Source organism: Pipra filicauda, unplaced genomic scaffold, assembly GCF_003945595.2.
Source record: "Pipra filicauda isolate LSUMZ 115617 unplaced genomic scaffold, ASM394559v2 scaffold9_size5747161_pilon, whole genome shotgun sequence".
Lineage (NCBI taxonomy): Eukaryota > Metazoa > Chordata > Aves > Passeriformes > Pipridae > Pipra > Pipra filicauda.
In genome coordinates, this window is record NW_024105198.1 from 5,428,725 (window position 1) to 5,446,913 (window position 18,189).

At 47.6% G+C, this 18,189-nt stretch overlaps 1 protein-coding gene across 2 annotated transcripts in view; it reads left to right on the forward strand.

Moving 5' to 3' along the window:
* The window catches only part of PLD1 (phospholipase D1), a 62,407-nt gene extending 48,427 nt beyond the window's left edge, over window positions 1-13,980 (forward strand). For both annotated transcript variants that reach the window (XM_027724621.2, XM_039378127.1), the window contains 7 exons: window positions 57-145; window positions 3,527-3,640; window positions 4,772-4,824; window positions 5,730-5,864; window positions 7,617-7,770; window positions 8,374-8,488; window positions 9,021-13,980. In XM_027724621.2, the coding sequence (XP_027580422.1) occupies window positions 57-145; window positions 3,527-3,640; window positions 4,772-4,824; window positions 5,730-5,864; window positions 7,617-7,770; window positions 8,374-8,488; window positions 9,021-9,245 (885 nt within the window). In that variant the 3' untranslated portion in view covers window positions 9,246-13,980. The remainder of the gene's footprint in view (window positions 1-56; window positions 146-3,526; window positions 3,641-4,771; window positions 4,825-5,729; window positions 5,865-7,616; window positions 7,771-8,373; window positions 8,489-9,020) is intronic.
* The last annotated feature ends 4,209 nt before the right edge of the window (window positions 13,981-18,189 follow it).

The window sequence follows — 18,189 nt, forward strand, 5'->3', positions numbered from 1 at the left end:
ATTTTTGGTTGGTTGCTGGCAGCATCTGACAGTAGCTTTGCTTGCTTTTCCTGCAGAACCAGTTTTTTATTAGCTGTGCTGATGACAAAGTTGTCTGGAACAAGATCGGCGATGCAATTGCTCAGAGGATTCTTAAAGCTCACAGGTAACCTGTTCTTAACAAGGCAGTGGAAGTCTTCCAGATGCATTTCCACGGTGTGGTGCAAAATAACACCTTAATGGACACAGCTGTACAATAGCTGTGCCAATGCAGAACTGATGCAGTCGAACATCTGCTTGCGTTCACAGCAGTGAGACTCCTCAGTGGTTTCTTTGCAGCCAGAAAGTGGTTTTCTGGACTTAGCCTCATGCAAATGTATTTTTAACTATGGAACTTGTTTAAAGTCAAGTCCTTTAAGCTCTGGTTCAGTGACACCTTTGCTCCATAGCCAACCTGCCTTCAACTGGGTGGTCGTCAGGCAAGTGAATGGGTGGGAATGGTGAACTGGGATTTGTGGTTTATTTAAATCATCTATAGAGAGGATTGGCTTCAAATGGGGGAAGCAAAGACATTTTGAGGATTTAACTGCAGGGTTCAGCTATTGTTTGAATATCTCTTTCTAGGACATGCTAGAGGGTGTTCACAACCTCCAGCCATTGCAAGGGGACCATCGTTTGTTCCTGGGTGAATCAAATCCAACCACGTTTTAGGCACTCTTTTTGCTTCAGCACACCTAAACCCACAATAACATTAATGCCACAAGTAGTAGCTTGTCTTCACTTTGATCCTAGGCAGCCCTGCTTAAGGTTGCTCCCCTGGAGTCTCTCTTTTAGAGACATATATTTCATGGTCTAAAACTGTATCCTGATCTTGCTGGGCTGATATACAGAAAACTTCCTAAATTTCTTCATCTCTCATATGCTTTTTCACCATGCACAAAGGAAGATATTTCTTGCACTAATTATTTTTTCCATATTGTAGTTGTCCAGAGCTTTGAAGGGGCTGCTTTCCTAGATGTGCTCTCTCCAGGGTCACAGAAATTTTGCTTTTTTTGGCACTTGAGCGTGGAAATTACTTACTTGGGTAAAGGCCCCCAACCTGATAGAGTCAGCCACTGGGGTGTGGGAGGTATCTGCAAGGTCTCTGGAGCTCCTACGAGCCAGGCTTTGTTTGGAGGCACTATGGAAAGAGGAGCACTATTCTAACTGGGAGGGCCCGAGTGTTATCTGCTGTGCCATTAACAACAGGGTGGAGTTTCCTGTGATCTGTGTGAGCTGCAATTCATAGCCCAAATTAATTGAAATTAGCTAAAGATGAAAATATGGGATGGATTTTCTCACCCAGGGTAAATGAGGAGTGGTGCCAGTGCTGCTGAAAATGGTGTTGCTGGTGTTTGCATTGCAACCTCAAGGCTCTCAGGCAGCTGGACATGGCATCTTAGAGCACCTTCCAGTGCCTAAAGGAGCTACAGGAGAGCTGGAGAGGGGCTTTGGACAAGGGCATGTGTGATAGGACAAGGGGGAATGGCTTTAAGTGAAAAAGGGCAAGGTTAGATTGGATATTAGGAAGAAATTCCATACTGTGAGAGTGGTGAGGCACTGGCACAGGTTGCCCAGAGAATGTGTCCCTGCCCATGGCAGGGGAGTTGAGACTAGATGAGCTTTAAGGTCCCTTCCACCCAAACCATTCTAGGATTCGATGATCTCTGTGCTGATCAGCATTCCCCTGGGAAGCCACTCTGGATTGCCTTTCCTGCCTTTGGGGACTGATTACCACGGGTCCCTTGCATCAGTTGCCTGCCATTAGCAATGCTGCTGAGGTAGCAGCAAATTCTCCGACTAATCTGTTAAGATTTTCCTGTTATATAAAGTTTATGTAATGGGTGTCATTCTGTCCGGATACTAAAAAGTCTAACACAGATTCTTCAGTGACCCATTTCCAGATGTGGTGCTCACTTCTGTATTACTCCAATTTTATGCCAGTATTCCAATTTTATGCCAGCTTAATGTTGGTGATTCCTCACTGAATATAAGGTTCAAATTCTTCACACTCCAGAGTGCTTGGCATTGCCTAAGATTAGAAGTAAATTCAGACCTAAATGGTTTGTATCATAATGCTCATGTTCCAAACTGCCCCAGGAAAACAGTGTAGGTGACACACAGATGTTTAACTGTAAATTAAAGTCTCTAGTGAAGCCTGTATACTTCTCACTCTTCTAGACTAAATATTTTTTACTGATGTTATTAATAATGTTCTTTTCTTGGTTTCCTCTTTTTTTCATGGGTGGCTCTCTAACCAGTTTCATAAACACTGGCCTTAGACAAACAAGTTGCTTTTTGGGGAATGCTTTTGTTGGTAGATCTCTTTCATGATATAAACAGACTTGGTTTCACAGTCTCTTGTGTCTGGGTAAGTCCTCACTGTTTCTGAGCTCTGCTGGCAAACTAAAGCCAGTCTGCAGTGCACAGCACAGATAGGAGGAAGCGTTGCTTGAAATTAAAGACACTCAGGTCCTCACTCTCTCCCTCACAGCTCAGATGGGACCCCAGTGCTTCACATTTGCCACACCCTTAAATTCACAGGCACGGCTTGCTCTGGGAAGGAATACTTCTAACAAACACTTCAGACTGGCTTATCCTCAAACTGCTGCTCCCGAAGCGATTTTGTGCTGCTTAAACTGTGTTTGCCATCTAGTGGCAGCACCTTTCCATGGAGCATCATCCTCCTCTTCCTCCTTCTGGGTGCAGGACAGGGAATTGACAGCATCCAGGGGCACCTGGGAAGTGCTGGCAGAGCAGATGCATCTGGCTTTGGTCAGTGGAGAAAACCCAGGGGTCGGCTTTGAGAGAAGCCCCAAGCAGTGCCGTGGTTGTAGCTTTTATTCCAAATGGGATCCCAATTAGGGTGCGGATTAGTTTAGGGGAACTCTGGAACTGAGTTTTTGTGGCATTTGATGTATCAGTGACATACTTGCCTTCCACGAATGATCAACGTTTCGCTTGTGCCTTGAGTTTTTTCCACCTTTTGTGTGTGATGTTTCTGACTTCTGAAAACCAGGAGGTAGTGGAATGTCAGGTTAGATTTTGGATTTCTGCCTGTGATAGCTCTGTGACCTTCACTGTGCCGTGTCAGGCAGTCGTGTGCTCCAGTCTGCACTAGTATCAGCAGGACTGGGCTATTGGGGTTCTCAAAACAAACTTCTGTAGTGGCAGACACAATCTGTAAAATACTTAGCCTTCCCTTGAACGTCCATGAAAATGTGGTTCTCTTCCTTTAGCTTCTTTTGTTGTCTGCTGAGAGTAAAGTATTCCTTCTCCTCCTGAAGGAACACTCATGGAAGTACTGATGGTGGGTGATGAAGACCTGAAACTGGAAATCCACTTTACGCTTTGCTCCATTAAAATTTGTGTGGTAGCCTGGGGTGGAAACCAAGTCAGTCAGCACAGGGGAAGTGAAACCAAGGGGATTTCACCTTGTATGAAGCTGTAACATTTCCAGGCTAATGCAACATTTCCAGACTGTTACTCCCCCAAACTATCGTTTCAGGGAAAACAAACGTTTCCGAGTGTACGTGGTGATCCCGCTGCTGCCTGGGTTTGAAGGAGACATTTCGACTGGCGGGGGGAACGCACTGCAGGCCATCATGCACTTCAACTACAGGTACTGCAGGGCTGTTGGAGACCTCCCTGGACACCTCCCCCTGCTGTGGGGGGTCCTCAAGACCCCACCTGCCATCAGCATGGCCAAGTTGGATGGGTCTTTGGGCAACCTATGGCAGGGGAGTTGGAACAAGATGACCTTTAAGGTCCCTTCCAACCCAAATCATTCTATGATTCTATGATTTTTTTCCATTTAGCTGATCCAGCCAGGACTTGCTGACCAGGATTTGTCTCCAAATCTGTCTTTTTGGCCAATACTTGGCCTGGCTCTGCCCACTGGCCCCATGAAGGAAGTGGCATCTTCCCCACTGTGATTCCCCTGCTCTGGGATGGATGTTTGGGGGGGCACTTGCAACCCAGGTGGTCTCATGGCAAGGACTGAAAAGCAGCAGTACCAGGTAGCCCTTGTGCTGGGAACAGGCTGTAGAGGAAGGCAAAATGGCCCAAGGCAAAATGTTTTTACTGGAAAGCTGCTGTGTTATGGTATGGCCAGGACACAGTCAGCCTATGGAGACTGCTGCTCCCCCCAGAGTGAAATCTCCCTGGCCTACAGGTGTCCTGCAGCACCTCCAGAAGGATGAGTGGGGCAGGAAGGAAGCAGCATGTCCACCTAACCAGAAGGGGGAAATGTCCCCCTAACCAGACCCTTCTGCCTAAGCTTTTTTCTGCAAGGACAACCATGAGTCTTGAGAAATTGCCCTTGGGTTGGTTGTTTCTCAGTGAGATGCCAGCTGTGGCTTTTCCACCCCAACTGTAATCCCACAAACTCCCTGACATGGCATTCTGCACGTGTTGATGTTTTTTCTTAACCTGATTTCACATCCCGAACACAGAGACACATCCAGTGGCACACAGGGTAGCAGCTCTGTTTGTCACATGTTTACCATCATTGCAAAAATGCTCCCCAGTTTCTATGCTGGGTTGGTACGAGCTCCATTAGGAAATGAGCAGTCCTTGATGTATCAACAGTTATTTGGAAAAAATATGTGCTCTGGAAGCACCCTGTTTCTCCTGCTTGCACGGGGTATTTGAGAGGCATCTGTGTTTGTGATTTACCTTGCCTGGTTCTGCTCCAGCATATGCTGCTGCCTCGAGTCGCAGTGGTGCTGATGGCTGCCTACCTTCTTTCCAGGACTATGTGCCGAGGAGAAAACTCAATCCTGGCTCAGCTGAAGGCAGAGGGTGGTAAGAGCTTTATTCCTCTCCTCTGTGTTGTTTAGTCTTGTTACTGCTGTAACACATAATACAACACATGCTCTGGACTCGTGGGGCTGTGAGCCACCTCCTTCCGAACCGTCATCCCATGGCAAGGTCTGTTGGGTCATGTGAGCCGTGGCCACTTGTCAGACTTCACGCCTGGATGCAGCCCCGATCCGGAGGAGGGGAGCACCCCAGGGAGGAGCACGGCACAGTTGCAGCTGCTCGGGATTGTGTTGTTTGGAAAATGTCCTGAGAGGGGTCACGCTTCTGGAAGCGATGAGCCCTCAGCATCCCCTGTGAATCCCACCCAGGGTTTGCTTCTGGCAGTTGTGAAACACTTAGAGGAAAAACCTGCCTAAGCAGGATGCTGAGTTGCTTCCTTGCCACGAGGATGCCTGCTGGAATTTGCTCTGTTGGGAATCAGAGTACCATGAAAACCCACGTATCACAAACTCTAGGAGTGTGCATAATGCCTCATTCATTCTAGGTCTTGGTGTAAATCTGACCTGCACACAAGTAGGACACATTTTCCATACTGTGCATGGACAAAACACCTGCTTCCGGCCTCCTTTCTGCAGGATCTGCAGGAAAACAGTCGCAGAGTCCAGTTATTTTAAGATGTTCAGACCCTTGTGTGCTGTGCCAGGGAGATTGGGGTCATTCTCGCTGAAGTGGAAGTCTCTGAACAGGCAGCAAATCAGAGCAGCACTGAGAGCCCACAGGCAGCTTTTGAAGTCTATTTTTAAAGAAACTTATTTCCATTATCTGTTTATTTTTTTTTTAAGTGAAAAGCGAACTGTTATTTATGTGGGTCTTTATGTAAAGAGGGTCTTTTCCTTCTCTCTTCCACCTCCCTCATCCCATCGTTTTTGTTGTCTTTTAATTTTCAGTTGGAGATAAGTGGATAAACTACATATCATTCTGTGGACTTCGAACATATGCAGAGCTGGAAGGAAAACTAGTCACGGAGCTCATCTATGTGCACAGCAAACTGCTCATTGCTGATGACAACACGGTTATAATCGGTGAGCAGGAGCTTACAGGAAGGATTTGGACCACTGGGTTGTACCTGGATCAATCCCTTCCCATCCCCATGCACAGTGCAGGCTGTGGTTCCATGGGCTTTTCTATGTTGTCATTTCTTTGCTGAGAAATATTTTTCTGTTAAAAAAAACAAACCCAAACCCCAACCTCATAAATTCATCACGAGGGAGGAAGGGATTCGGAGGGCTGTCATTTAATTTGTTTTTCTGAAATGGTTTTAAATCTGTGTGTAACCGTGAAGAGAATTCCAGTGCAGGGAATATTGTCCATCTGTCTTGTATCAAACTCTGCTCGAGCAGGAAGATTTGTGAGACTTGTCATCTGTTCCTGAAAGAACAGAATGTGCCGTAAAATTTGGAAGGTTTGGACAACATGTGTCATGTATCAGCTCTATTTCCTAAGAATGGGGCAATATGCTATAAGGAGTAATAGATATTATTTCATCCGTTTCTCTTAACATATTTATTATGAGAACATGAAGCAAAGATGAGAGAGTTCAGGCTCAGAGTTCCACACTGCAGCAGAAAGGCAGAATTTCAGCCTGTTTCTTTAAAGAAGCCCTTTTTGAGCTGTTATATCAGCAGCAAAAACTTTGCCAACAAATAATTTAATACCAGATTTTGCAAGAGTCAAAATACTCCCCCACTTCAAAGTAGTGATCCAGCCTGTGGTCTCAGATGACCTGTGGTGAGGTTTGCTGCTCTGGCATCCTCTCAGGGGCCAGATCCCATCTCCAGTGTGCACAACTGCTCAGAGGTGGTTTGATATTAAAACAGGAGCAGTGTTGTTCCAACTGGGATGGTCTGGGGGCCTAGGACAGCTCTGAATTTCTATTTTCTATACCTATAAGCGTGAGGATGGATTTTTACACAGCATTTGCATCCATCTGGGTGGTGAGGGGATAGGGTGCCAGTGTCATCCCTTTTTCACATAAGAGAGTGCACAGAAATTAGATGCTCTTGGGGCTACTATGCAGGAGGTGAAAAGAAGGGGAGGGGCTTAGCTTGTTTTTCCTCTGGAGGTGTTGGCTCCCCTGGAGTTAATCCAGTCCCTGGGAAGGCTTGATGGCTAACTGCTGCCATGAGGGTCTCTTACGGCTCTGTCTGGAGATCCTTTCCCCCACCCCCTGCTTTCTGCTGGCTGTGTGGGACAGAGAAACCTCTTTGGGGGACAAAGGCTTAGCTGGTCTTGAGCAGAACCCCCCTGAAAGGCACAGCCTTCCACAGCAACCTGGTGTAGTGGAAGGTGTCCCTGCCCATGGAAGGGGGGTTGGAATGAGATGGTCTTTAAGGTACCTTCCAACCCAAACCATTCTGGGATTCTGTGATTTACCCACAGAGCCCATCCTGTCTCAGGTAACTTGGCATCCGAACCAAATGCAGTTAAGACATTTAAAGCTGTGGCTCCTTCAGCAGAAGCATCTAGGAAGAGAGTAAACTTTTGAAAATGTTGGCCTGGGCACGGCTGTGATTTAACCTTCTTCCCAGCCTGGAGCTGTTGAATCCTGCAAAAATTAGTGGTTTGGGTTTTTTTCCCTCTCCACCAAATCCCGTCACTCAGGGTTTGTGTTTCCAGAAGGAAGCCCTCTGGTTGGGATTTTCCCTAGTGATGGATGGTCCCCATGGAGCTGAGGGATGTGGAGGGCCCGGGGGTGGCGGGTGGTGATGGAGGGTGTATGGGAGCTCTCGTGCAGCAGTGGGGCATTGCCTGTGCTCCCTCTTCCCCCTGCCCAGGCTCTGCCAACATCAACGACCGCAGCATGCTGGGGAAGCGGGACAGTGAGATGGCCATCATCGTGCAGGACACGGAGACCGTCCCCTCCGTGATGGACGGGGAGGAATACAGCGCTGGGAAGTTTGCCCAGTCCCTGCGGCTGCGCTGCTTCAGGTGGGACGCGTGGGGCTGGCCCAGCACTGCAGGGATGCAGGGAGGGCTTGCTCAGGGTGCCACGTGCCCCCAGCCTTTCAAACCAACAATTTTAGTGCTGCCTGGCCTGGATTTAGCCCAGTTTTGGTGCTCTTTCACTGGCCTTCCTCACGCTGCTCCTGTCCTCAGCTCGGCAGCTTGGCATCACAGATCATTTTTTCTCCAGGATTTCTCTAGCAGAGCTCATAAACAAGTGGTATTTCCCCTCCACATCCCGTTTTCACACTCTCTCAATCTTGGGTGGCAATGTCACTTTCTAATGGAAGTTTCTTCACTGGGAGCAGCCATCTGGCCCACAACACTGCCATTTTTTCTCTAAGACCTTTTTCTTTTTCCTTTTTTTCCCCTCACCCTATTTCCCATCTGGACAGTTACTGCGCAGAAAAAAAAGGAGAAAATGGAGCAGCATTTCAGTTGGCAGACTGTCACAGGGGATGGGAGTGGGAGGGTGCTGGGAGGGTTTGGCAGGTCCCAAGGAAACTTCTAATCTCCTGGCATTTCTCAAGAGAGGGGGAGTGCCCAATGCTTCAGCCTCCCTGAGCATCCATCCCCTTGTCTCCTCAGGGTTGTCCTTGGCGGCTCCGATCTCAATCCGGAGCACCAGGATCCCGTATGTGACAGATTCTTCAAGGAGGTGTGGATTTCCACAGCAGCTCGCAATGCCACCATCTTTGATAAGGTGAGGAACGTGGTGCCTCTCCCCTCTCTCCATCCCACATGGAGGCAGCAGATGCCAATGGGAAAAGCAGCACAGAGAGGGCAAGGGCAAGCAGGTCCAGCTCCTGGGGTTGGACCTTCAGAGATGCTTTGAGGGAATGAGTAAAGTTGTATGCAAGAGCTGTGAACAAGAAACTGGAGTTTGTGTATCCTCAGAATGTGACGGCACCCATGAAGGCAGATCTGATTTCTCCTTCTGTTTGTATCAGTACTTATTACTTGTAGTCAGCCATAATGTAACTGGGGCAGGAGCAAATTTTACTTCTGTCTTTTAATGAGCTTTGCAATGATCAGAAAAAGTCTTGGAGCTTCCCCTCTGCTTGCTCTAGTGGTATTGTGGATAGGCACACACCTCTTCCCTCCCTGTTCTTTGGGCTGTTAAGTCACTCCCATTCTGGGGAATTTGTACTGGATGTTTTGGTATTTCTCAGGAACTCTGCATTGCGGCATTTCCCCTGCACTAACAGGCCATTCTTCCTTTCTGTTTTGATCAGGTGTTTCGATGCCTTCCCAGTGACCAGGTGAATAATTTAACCCAACTGCGTGATTTCATCAGCAAGCCCAAATTAGCAAATGATGATCCTGCAAAAGCAGCAGAAGAATTAAAAAAGATTCGTGGGTTTTTAGTACAATTCCCCTTTCGTTTTCTGGAGGAAGAGTACTTGCTTCCCTCTGTTGGAACAAAGGAGTCCATGGTACCCATGGAGGTTTGGACTTAAGAAGATGCAGACTGCTTTCCCTTTTAAAGTCTTGTTCTCAGGAGAGCTGATGAACAATATGGGATTTCGGGAAGCTTTTTATTGCGAAAAACATCTCCACCAAGCTAACGTGCCTTTCTTAGGGATTTTGGTGGAGGAACATGAAACAAATTGACACTAGCAAAGGAGAGGAGCAGAAAGACTTGGAGACGATGGCAAATGAGAAGTTTAACCTCTGAAGGAGTTACTTCTTCAGGCACATTCTGAGCATCTAAAGGACACAGGCCACTTCCTAGGACAGGAACTCAATCCCAATCGATGTTGTTACCACTGCCAGCTGTATCCTGTGGTTGCAAACGTACTGTGATCGTGCTGTGGATGCGCAGGAGTCGTGGGCTGTGTGTGCTTTTTAAGGCTTTTGGGTATCTGCACCGTGGCTCACTGGAGTCCCCCCATCTCACCCCTTTCACACACTGTCGGAGCATGTTGTGCAGCCCTGGTGCTGTTGGGAAGTGCCACTTGCTGCTGCCTTGGGCTGTCCTACAGCTTTCCAAGTGTAGGTGTTTCCCTTCTTAACTGGAAACGGACTAACAATCTTGTATCAGAATCAGAATTTCGGTCTCTTCTTCCCTTTGGGAGAAAAAAACCCTTTTCCTATTGCAGCTGGAGCAATCAGCAGCCCTCAGGCTTGGCAAAGGGCAGTCTCAACACAGACAGAGGCGCTGGAAATCAGTGGAATTTGCTGCATTGCAGACACACAGCACGTCAGTTTGGTCCCACTGTGCATGATGGCTTTCCTGAGGAGAGGATCAAGGTTCCAGCTCAATCCTAAGGTCTCTGGAGCCACAGGAAAGCAAGGCACCGTGTGTAATGGGACAGAAACTCAAAAGCTGGCGTGGGACAAACCAAGCTCTGCACTCGGGGCCCTCCGTTCATGCATTTTTCTGGCAGTTTATGGTAGATTTTCATTTCCATCCTATTCCTCCCTATTTAAAAGAAGAGAAAGGCCATTAAGCTGACACCATGCTCAAACTGAACTGATGTGGTTTGTAGATGGGGTGAATGCAAGGGGGAAGGGGAGCAGTTGGCAAAGCCTTGTCTCTGCTCTGCTTTGTTATTAGACCAGCCACAGTCTTGAGCTCAGTCATGCAGGATGTGTCTTCCCAAGCAGAGGTAAAACTCCTCATGCCCAGTCCTGTTTTCCATTTCCATAAAATGGTTTCCAAAGCTCTTTTGCATCTCCCTGTGCAGCACAACAGCTGTTCAATACAGCATCCCTGGGAAAAACACTACTGTTCCTGGGTTAGGACCTCGTGTGGTGGGCACCATCCTGGCCCTTATCTCTATCCCCCATCCTGCAATGAGCCATGTCTCCTGATTTCATGTCCAGCTCCAACTAGAGGTGTTCCTGGCAGTCAGCAGTGCTGTGTCAAACACTGAGAGAACATGAGAAATGCCTGAGGAGACTTGGATCTGAAGGATTGTGAGGCTGAACTCCTCTGCTGCCCCTGCATGCAGGGATCCCTTCCCTAGCTGGATTATACCTGTGCCCAACACTCCTTAGACAAAAGGCCAGGTGAAGCCATGTTTTAGTTCACAGGCAAGTTTATTTTTTCCTTTTCTGGCTCTTCCAACAGTTTCACCTGCTTTTAACTGGAAAAGAATCCCAACAGTCACCTACCTATCCCCAAAACATATCTGGCATCACATTTTAGCTGATTCCCTCCTGCATTCAGACCTGTAAAGAAGCACCAGCTAATTCTGTACCTGCTGCATCACCCGAGTAAGGAACAACCCCAGATGTTCTTCCAGGGCAGCCCAGTCTCAGCCCCTTCCTTCAGTTTCCACTGTTTTATGCTTGTGTTTTGTAGATGCAGTTGCCTGTTATACTCCTTTTTCGTTGGTGCATCTGTAGTCTGGTTCACCTGTTAGAAGTGCATGTGCAGCATTTTATGTGATGAACTGGAGTCCGGGGGGTTGTTGCTTTTACCTGGCATGCTGTAAGCACAGAAATACATTCCCTTCATTTTTTTTCTCTTAAAAATACTGACCTGGGTTCACCCCCTGGAGAGCCAGAGCAATATGTGCCCTGACCATTTGCGATCAAGAAAGATCAAAGGTGTCTTCTTATTTCACATCAGGTTCAGAGCTTTTCTCTCCTGATGTTTTTAGGTGTTTTAGTTTGAACAAAGCTGCTGACTTCAAACAATTACAGCCTGTCAGAGAGTCCCTGTCAGTCATACAGATCTGTGTTCAGAGTAGAGAAGGAAGCGTTCAACCCTGCCACCCGTACACTGAACCTTGAAGTGTAAGACTCCTGTCATCTTCCAAGTGCTCTTATTGTACCCGTCCTCATATTAGCAAAGGTTTTTGTAATTGTTAATTATCCTTACATTGTCTTTTAAAGTGGTAGATAGCTAATTACTGGGGCTTCCTAACTCCAGGGATGCTAAGTTCCCCCCTCTTCCAGGCTGCTGTTGGGAAAAACCACCCAGGTTCTGCAACACTCAGCCCACCATGTGATGGCTGCTGGTCCTCAGTGACACAGCAGAGCCATGGAGGGAGATTTAATTGACTGATTCTGTATGGAAAGGTGCTAATTAAGAAGGTCTTTCATTACTGAGATTGCAGAGAGCCTGACATTGGCTCTCTGTCTGGGAGGAGGCTTCACTTTTTAGGAACAGGGGTGCCATGCTGAACATCCCTTCCCTGTGTTGGTGCTAAATTCCTGATACTGGGGATTTAGTAACGTTCAAATGCAAGCAGGGTGTGCACAGCAGCCTCAGCATGGAGCAGAGAGCCCAACATCCCTAGGGGCTCGTGGGGCCACCAAATCCCCCGTGGATGCAGCACTGCTCGCCCCAAACAGACGATGGGGTTGGAGCCATTCCCAGTGGAGGCCCCACTCGTTCACACCATGGGCTATGCTGTCCGGAGTTGGCTCCATGGGTCCTGTCAGCTACAGGTTTGTTTCTTATATTAAGAAGCCTGTGAGGTTGAACACCTTGAGAGAGTTGATTTCTGCACCTGAACAATCACTACTTTAGTCCGTCATACCAGCGTGGGCTCAACACCTTCAAACCAGAGAGGGTCGCCCACAGATACCCAGTGCTGTAACAAGTGCTGTGGATTCCAGCACTAGCAACCCCAGAAACATCAGCTGTTTCTTGTGACATTTATTTGTTAGAACTGTAGGAAATGAGAACTTCTCCCAGGCTCAGACTTTATTTTGTAGTTCAGCCTGAGTAGAACACTTCTTTTCCCTTTAATTTATTCTTTAACATGTGCCACTTTGAGAACTCACACTCCTTTCCTTATTTTTTAATGGTCTGATATTTTAAAATACATGTTTTGTTGTATAGATGTTGGACTGGATAAATGTTTCACTGTGAAGTTAATGCATGGTTTAAAAAATGAGGGATAAAATGTCATCATATGCAAGAACTGTACTAAAAAATAATTTGTAGGAGAACCACTCCAGTGCTCCATGGCAGTTGCAAGGTGCTGGGCTCAGTTTTTGGTTTATTGGTCTCAGTTTGTCCCCTGACTTGGTGTGAACTTTGCTGGATTAAACCCCCAATGCTCTCCTTTTCCTTTCTTTTGATCAGGTTTCACGACACGATTTTGCAGTCCTGGTGCTGTCCCTGGGAGGACCTTGGTGCAGGTGTTGCCTACGTGGGACCCTGCCATGAATAATTTACAGTATCTGTATTCCTTCCAAGGGAACATCCCTGTACAATCAAGGCCAGATGTGGTTTGCTGTTGTTATTTCAGCGTAATGAGTCTTGTGCACTTGTAGCAAGGACAGTCAGGGGGTTTGTCTGGGCAGAGAGCTGCATTTGTGGAGACACTGATATGTAAGTCTGAATAGTCCTGTAGGATAATGCCATTTCCCTCTCCTGCAGAATGTAGAGACCCAAATCCATGCTGGTCTAAGCTGACACCTCTCCACCAGCAGCAGCCTTTCATGGTAGGATGCTGTGGTGGCCAAGGGGAAGAAAGCCGGTGGTCTCCAGACCAGGATATGGGCAGAGGTTGGCATCTCTTGGGTGCCCCATGAGATGTGAACACACTGTCACAGTTTGTGGCACTTGTACTGCAGATGGTTTCAAACAAGCAGTCTCCTTCGCACTGCTGAGATCCTGCTGAAACCAGGAGCTTTGCAGTATCCCAGTTTAAACCGGGAGCATAACGTCATGGCAGTGAATCAAGGCCAGCCTGTAAATCTAAGTGTAACAAAGTGGAACAGCCCCACCAACTGCACATCGACCACTGAATGCAATGATCCTCTTGGGGTGTCACTTTTTTTTCCTATTTTCCTTTGCCTGCCTGCTTTCTTGTTGTATTTTCCAGTATTTGTGATTATTCTATTTTTAACCTTCCAGTGTCTTTCCATAAAATCTCCTCCGTGTAAATAATTCCATCTTTCCCTAGTCCTGACACTAGGGAAATGACAAAAGGTGTCAAAGTCAGTTTTGGAATGTTGTTGTTCAGGGTTTTTTTAAATCATGTCTCTAGCTACACTAATCCACACAAGGAGAGCTTCCACTTGGGGTGTGAGCGCAGGTCTCCGTGCGTCCCTCCCTTCCGACAGTGCCGCTGTGACACTGAATATCCCTTCTGTGAAGGCTGCTGGAATTGAGTTTTGTATCCTTGTTCCTGCTAATGATCGCTTTCCTTTCCACTCCATTTGTATCTGGTAAATGAATGTGTATTAATGGACTGAAAATACAACTGAGCATCATGTTGGAACGTTTGGCTTTGGTGTTGTTTCTGCCTGTTTTGGGGGCTGTGGCCTCATCCTGCTTTGGGTTGAGTTCTGCCCTTGCTGTGCATCGGCAGTGCTGCCCCAGCAGCTGAGATGTGATGGGAAAAGGCCTAGAATTGCAATAAAAATGGCTAGACTTGAGTATTTTGGGTTTTCCTGGGAGAGAGAAATTGCTGGGGTGAAGCAGCATAGAAAGAAAATTGGAATTCTTAAATAGATTAAAAAATCCTGTTTTAAAGGAGTTTTAATAATCCAAGAGCATTATGAAAGGCACAGACAAAAACGCTCTGTCTCCAAAATAGAATTAACTTGCCACTGTCTCTTTTAACTTCCAGTGAAGGAAATTCAGCAGAGACAGAGGAAGAAGCAGCTGCCTGTTGTCCTCCAGGGGCAGAAGAGATTAATAAAGCATCAGTGGCATTTCCAAGCTCTCTTGTGAACTGAAAACATATTAACTTCTCCGTTTCTTAGGTTTCATCTCCTTCCTCAGATGCCAGAGGGCTCTCCGCATCTTCAGAACTTCCAAACCCAATCTGTGCCCTCAATAAACACAATAAACCAAGACAACAGCGCCAGAGGGTCAGGCAGGGGGTCAGTAGGAGGCATCAGACTGAGTGACACCGTTGGCTTGGGCTGCCACTCTGGCATCTCCACGCTGATTTTGTGCCTCCTGCATCCTGCTCACATCTCTTGAAGTGGAGATAGTGACGAGTGGGAGCGATGTGCGACCTGACAGGCACTGCTGGGTGCAGGGGTGCTGGCTGGCACCAGGGTGGGCAATGGGCTCACACAGGGCGGCCACAACAGAGGCTGGTTGTGTTGCTGGCTCTGTCTTGCCAGCTTGGTTTCTGTGTGAGCAGTGCAGGAGAGCTGTGGGATCACAGTGTGAGCTTATCCTGGTGTAAAATTAACGTGAAACTGGAAGTGGTCCTGAATCTAGAGAGTTCAGGTATCACTTTGTAGGAAGGCTCCTTTCCCTCTTTTATATGATTCTCCTGATTTGGGTTGGGATAGAGTTCATTTTTAGTTGCTGGTGCAGTGCTCTGTTTTGGATTCAAGTAGGGGCCCAACTTGAGGGCACTGTTGCTGTTTTTGCTGTCTTCCCTCTCCTACACACAGGGACGCAGTGCTTTCACAGGGCACGACTTCATCCCCATCCATCCATAAAGGCAGAAGTGAACAGCAGCTTATGGCTGTGGCTGGCACCGACTGCAGGGAGGCAGGAACGCGATGGCAAAACTCCCCTTGACTTTCCCACAGCCAGAGCACTCACTCGCTGAACAACTTGCAAAGCCTCTAATTTGATGGCTCCTCACTGAGCAGGAACGCAGCCCACACATACCCTGAGCACAAAATGCCCTTGCCAGTGCATTTAACAACCTGTCCTTTCCAGGATGGATTTCTCCAGCCACTTTTGCCCCTAGGCTGTTCCTGCCTCATCCCACAGGTCAGCTCCTGCATCACTGATGTATCCACAGGCATCCAGTGCTGGAGGCAGGAGGAATCCTCTCCTCCACCCCAGCACCTGGCACATCTACTTTCTGGCCCTTCATTAGCATTTATGCACCCAGCTCTCAATAACACGTCGACTTTTTAATGAGTGCCAGCCCTTTGTGTGTGTGAAATCACTAATAGGCTGTAGTTATTTTTGTGTAGAGGAGGAAAGCAGGGAAGAAAGAAAGAAAAGGGTTTGTGAGCCAGGTCTAAAGGTACACGAAGAAACAGGTTTCTTCTCACTGCTAAAAATCAATTTATTTTAGTTTCTCTGCAATTGTGCCAGTTCTTCACATTTTCAAGTACTTCTCCAAAGCGCTGATGCGGTGGAGCGAAGGTTTGAAGAGCTTGAATCACAACAGCACTGTGAGTGAAATGCTCGATTTTTCTTTTATTGGAAAAATTAAAAGTGACAGCTTCAAAATTGGTTCCACTGCTTTGATTGATTAGTCAGAATATTTAGCTCAAAATGATTATGGCAAGATTTTCTACGGAGGCTCGTGGCTGGGATGGGAATTAATTTGGAGAAAGGGGGAGGGGGAGTTGTTAAAAAAGAAATTGTTCTGCAAAGGACACTGTTTATCCCCAGATTCAGTGATGAGGAATCTCTCCATATTCAGCCTGATCTCAGTAATTAAACATCCCATGAGTTCCCATTTGAGGACAAAGGGAAGGGGAACAGGGAGATAGTGCTGAAGTGGCTTCACAGGTGACTATTAATCTGGAGATTCTGATGCCCAGTGGCAGCAGGGTGCTGCCTGCGTGCTGCTCAGGAGCTCTGCAGTGCCCTGTGGATGGCCTGTCCTTATGGAATATCAGGACTAGGAAACCTGCCCTGGGCCAAGGGTTGGGTGTTTCAGTGGAGTCCTGCTGGGGCAGGTGAGCTGGAGGTCACCCATCGGGAAGCTGAAGGATGCTGAAGGTGGTGTGGGCACAAGGAAGTTCAGGTAAGAGCTGGACCCACGTCTCCAGCTGGAGGATCCACCAGGGCCAAGCTGTGTGGTGGTTGCACACCTGGGAGCATCATGCTGTCCAGGCAGGTGCAATCCCACCACCGTGGTCTGTAGCCTCTCTTATCCTGGCCAGGTCTGTGTGCACTCCCTTACATTCCTGATAAAGGCACAGCTTAAAAGCAAGTGTGTCACATGGATGCTCCAGTGTCTCCAGACAGACAGCTACTCTCTCCCTCCAGGTCCTTCCTGGGGTGGGAGAGCTGGGGCCACCTGGGAGAGCGGGGACAGTCAGGCTGGGCTATCACCCAGTGAGACACCAATCTTAGAATCACAGATTGGTTTGGGTTGGAAGGGACCTTAAAGGTCTCGTTCCACCCCCTTCCATGGGCCAGGACACCTTCCACTAGCCCAGGTTGCTCCAAGCCCCATCCAACATGGTCTTGAGCACTTCCAGGGATGGGGCAGCCACAGCCTCTCTGGGCAACCTGTGCCTGGACCTCACCACCAGTAAAGGATTTTTTCCTGGTATCTAATCTAAACCTGCCCTCTGTCAGTGTGAAGCCATCCCTCCTTGTCCTGTCACTACATACTCTTATAAATAGTCTCTCTCCATCTTTCCTCAGGCTCCTTTCAGGTACTGGAAGGCCGCAATTAGGTCGCCCCAAAGCCGCCCTCTCTCCAGGCTGAACAATTCCAATTCTCTCAGCTCTTTCTCATGGGTGAGGTGCTCCATCTCTCTATCCCATCTTGTAGCTCCATCCTGCTCCTGGTGTCCTGGCTTAGGCATTTATCTGATTCCTCCAGTTTATCTCACAAAACAGGCAGAAAAGTATTTCTATTCTCTTCCCTGGGTTGCCTTCTTTATTTCATTCTTTACCAGCCAAATGCACATTAAGGGACCCCAGCCAAGCCCAGCAGACTCACAGGCTGGAACCTGCATGTTGTACATCCAAGGAAAATGGATCCTTCAGGAGAGGACTCAGGCTGCTTGCCCAGCATTTTTTAATTTCGACTTGAAACATGGATTTGAGACTTTTGGGTTTTGGGGTTTTTTTTTTACATTTTAGGATTTCACATTTCAGACATGCTTCTCCTAGAAATTGATACATGGTTTATGAAATAAAATACAAAGCACTGTAGCTGCAGAAATATGAACGAGGTACAGTATACAGAATTAATTTGAGGCAGAGTTAATGGTTTTCTTTATACAGAAAAGCCCCATTTGGCCAGCATGAGACGTGGAACTGGGAAACTCCAGAAATAAATACAGCTGTAGCCACAAGCACAGCAGTGGAAGGATGTTTGTCCTTGGGTGTCTCACATCTCCTCCACAGTGAGTACCAGATGAACCCCACATATCTTTTAGGACTGTGTGTTGGCCAGCACATCCTGACTGGAAAGAGTAATGCAGATGTAACCAGGGCATTTAATCACACATGGGAGTTTGTTTTTCCTTGTAGGATCCCTGTAGGGATCATACTACAGTGGGATTTCACTGATAGATCACTCTTAGGTCAAGATGGGTGTAGGGATGCAGTGCCCATGGCTGAGGGATCCTAAGCTAAACTGAGCTGCAGTCTAGGGCCTTCTGGGGCCCAGATGTTATGAGTGAAATGTCCATCTCCACACCTGCTAGAGCTCTACTTCCAGTTTGTGTTAAACCTGGCATCCTGACAATGTTGGCTGCAGCTGGGGACACAGGGGGGACCTGGCGCCCTGCAAGGCAGGAGCTCAGAGGACTTTTCCCTGG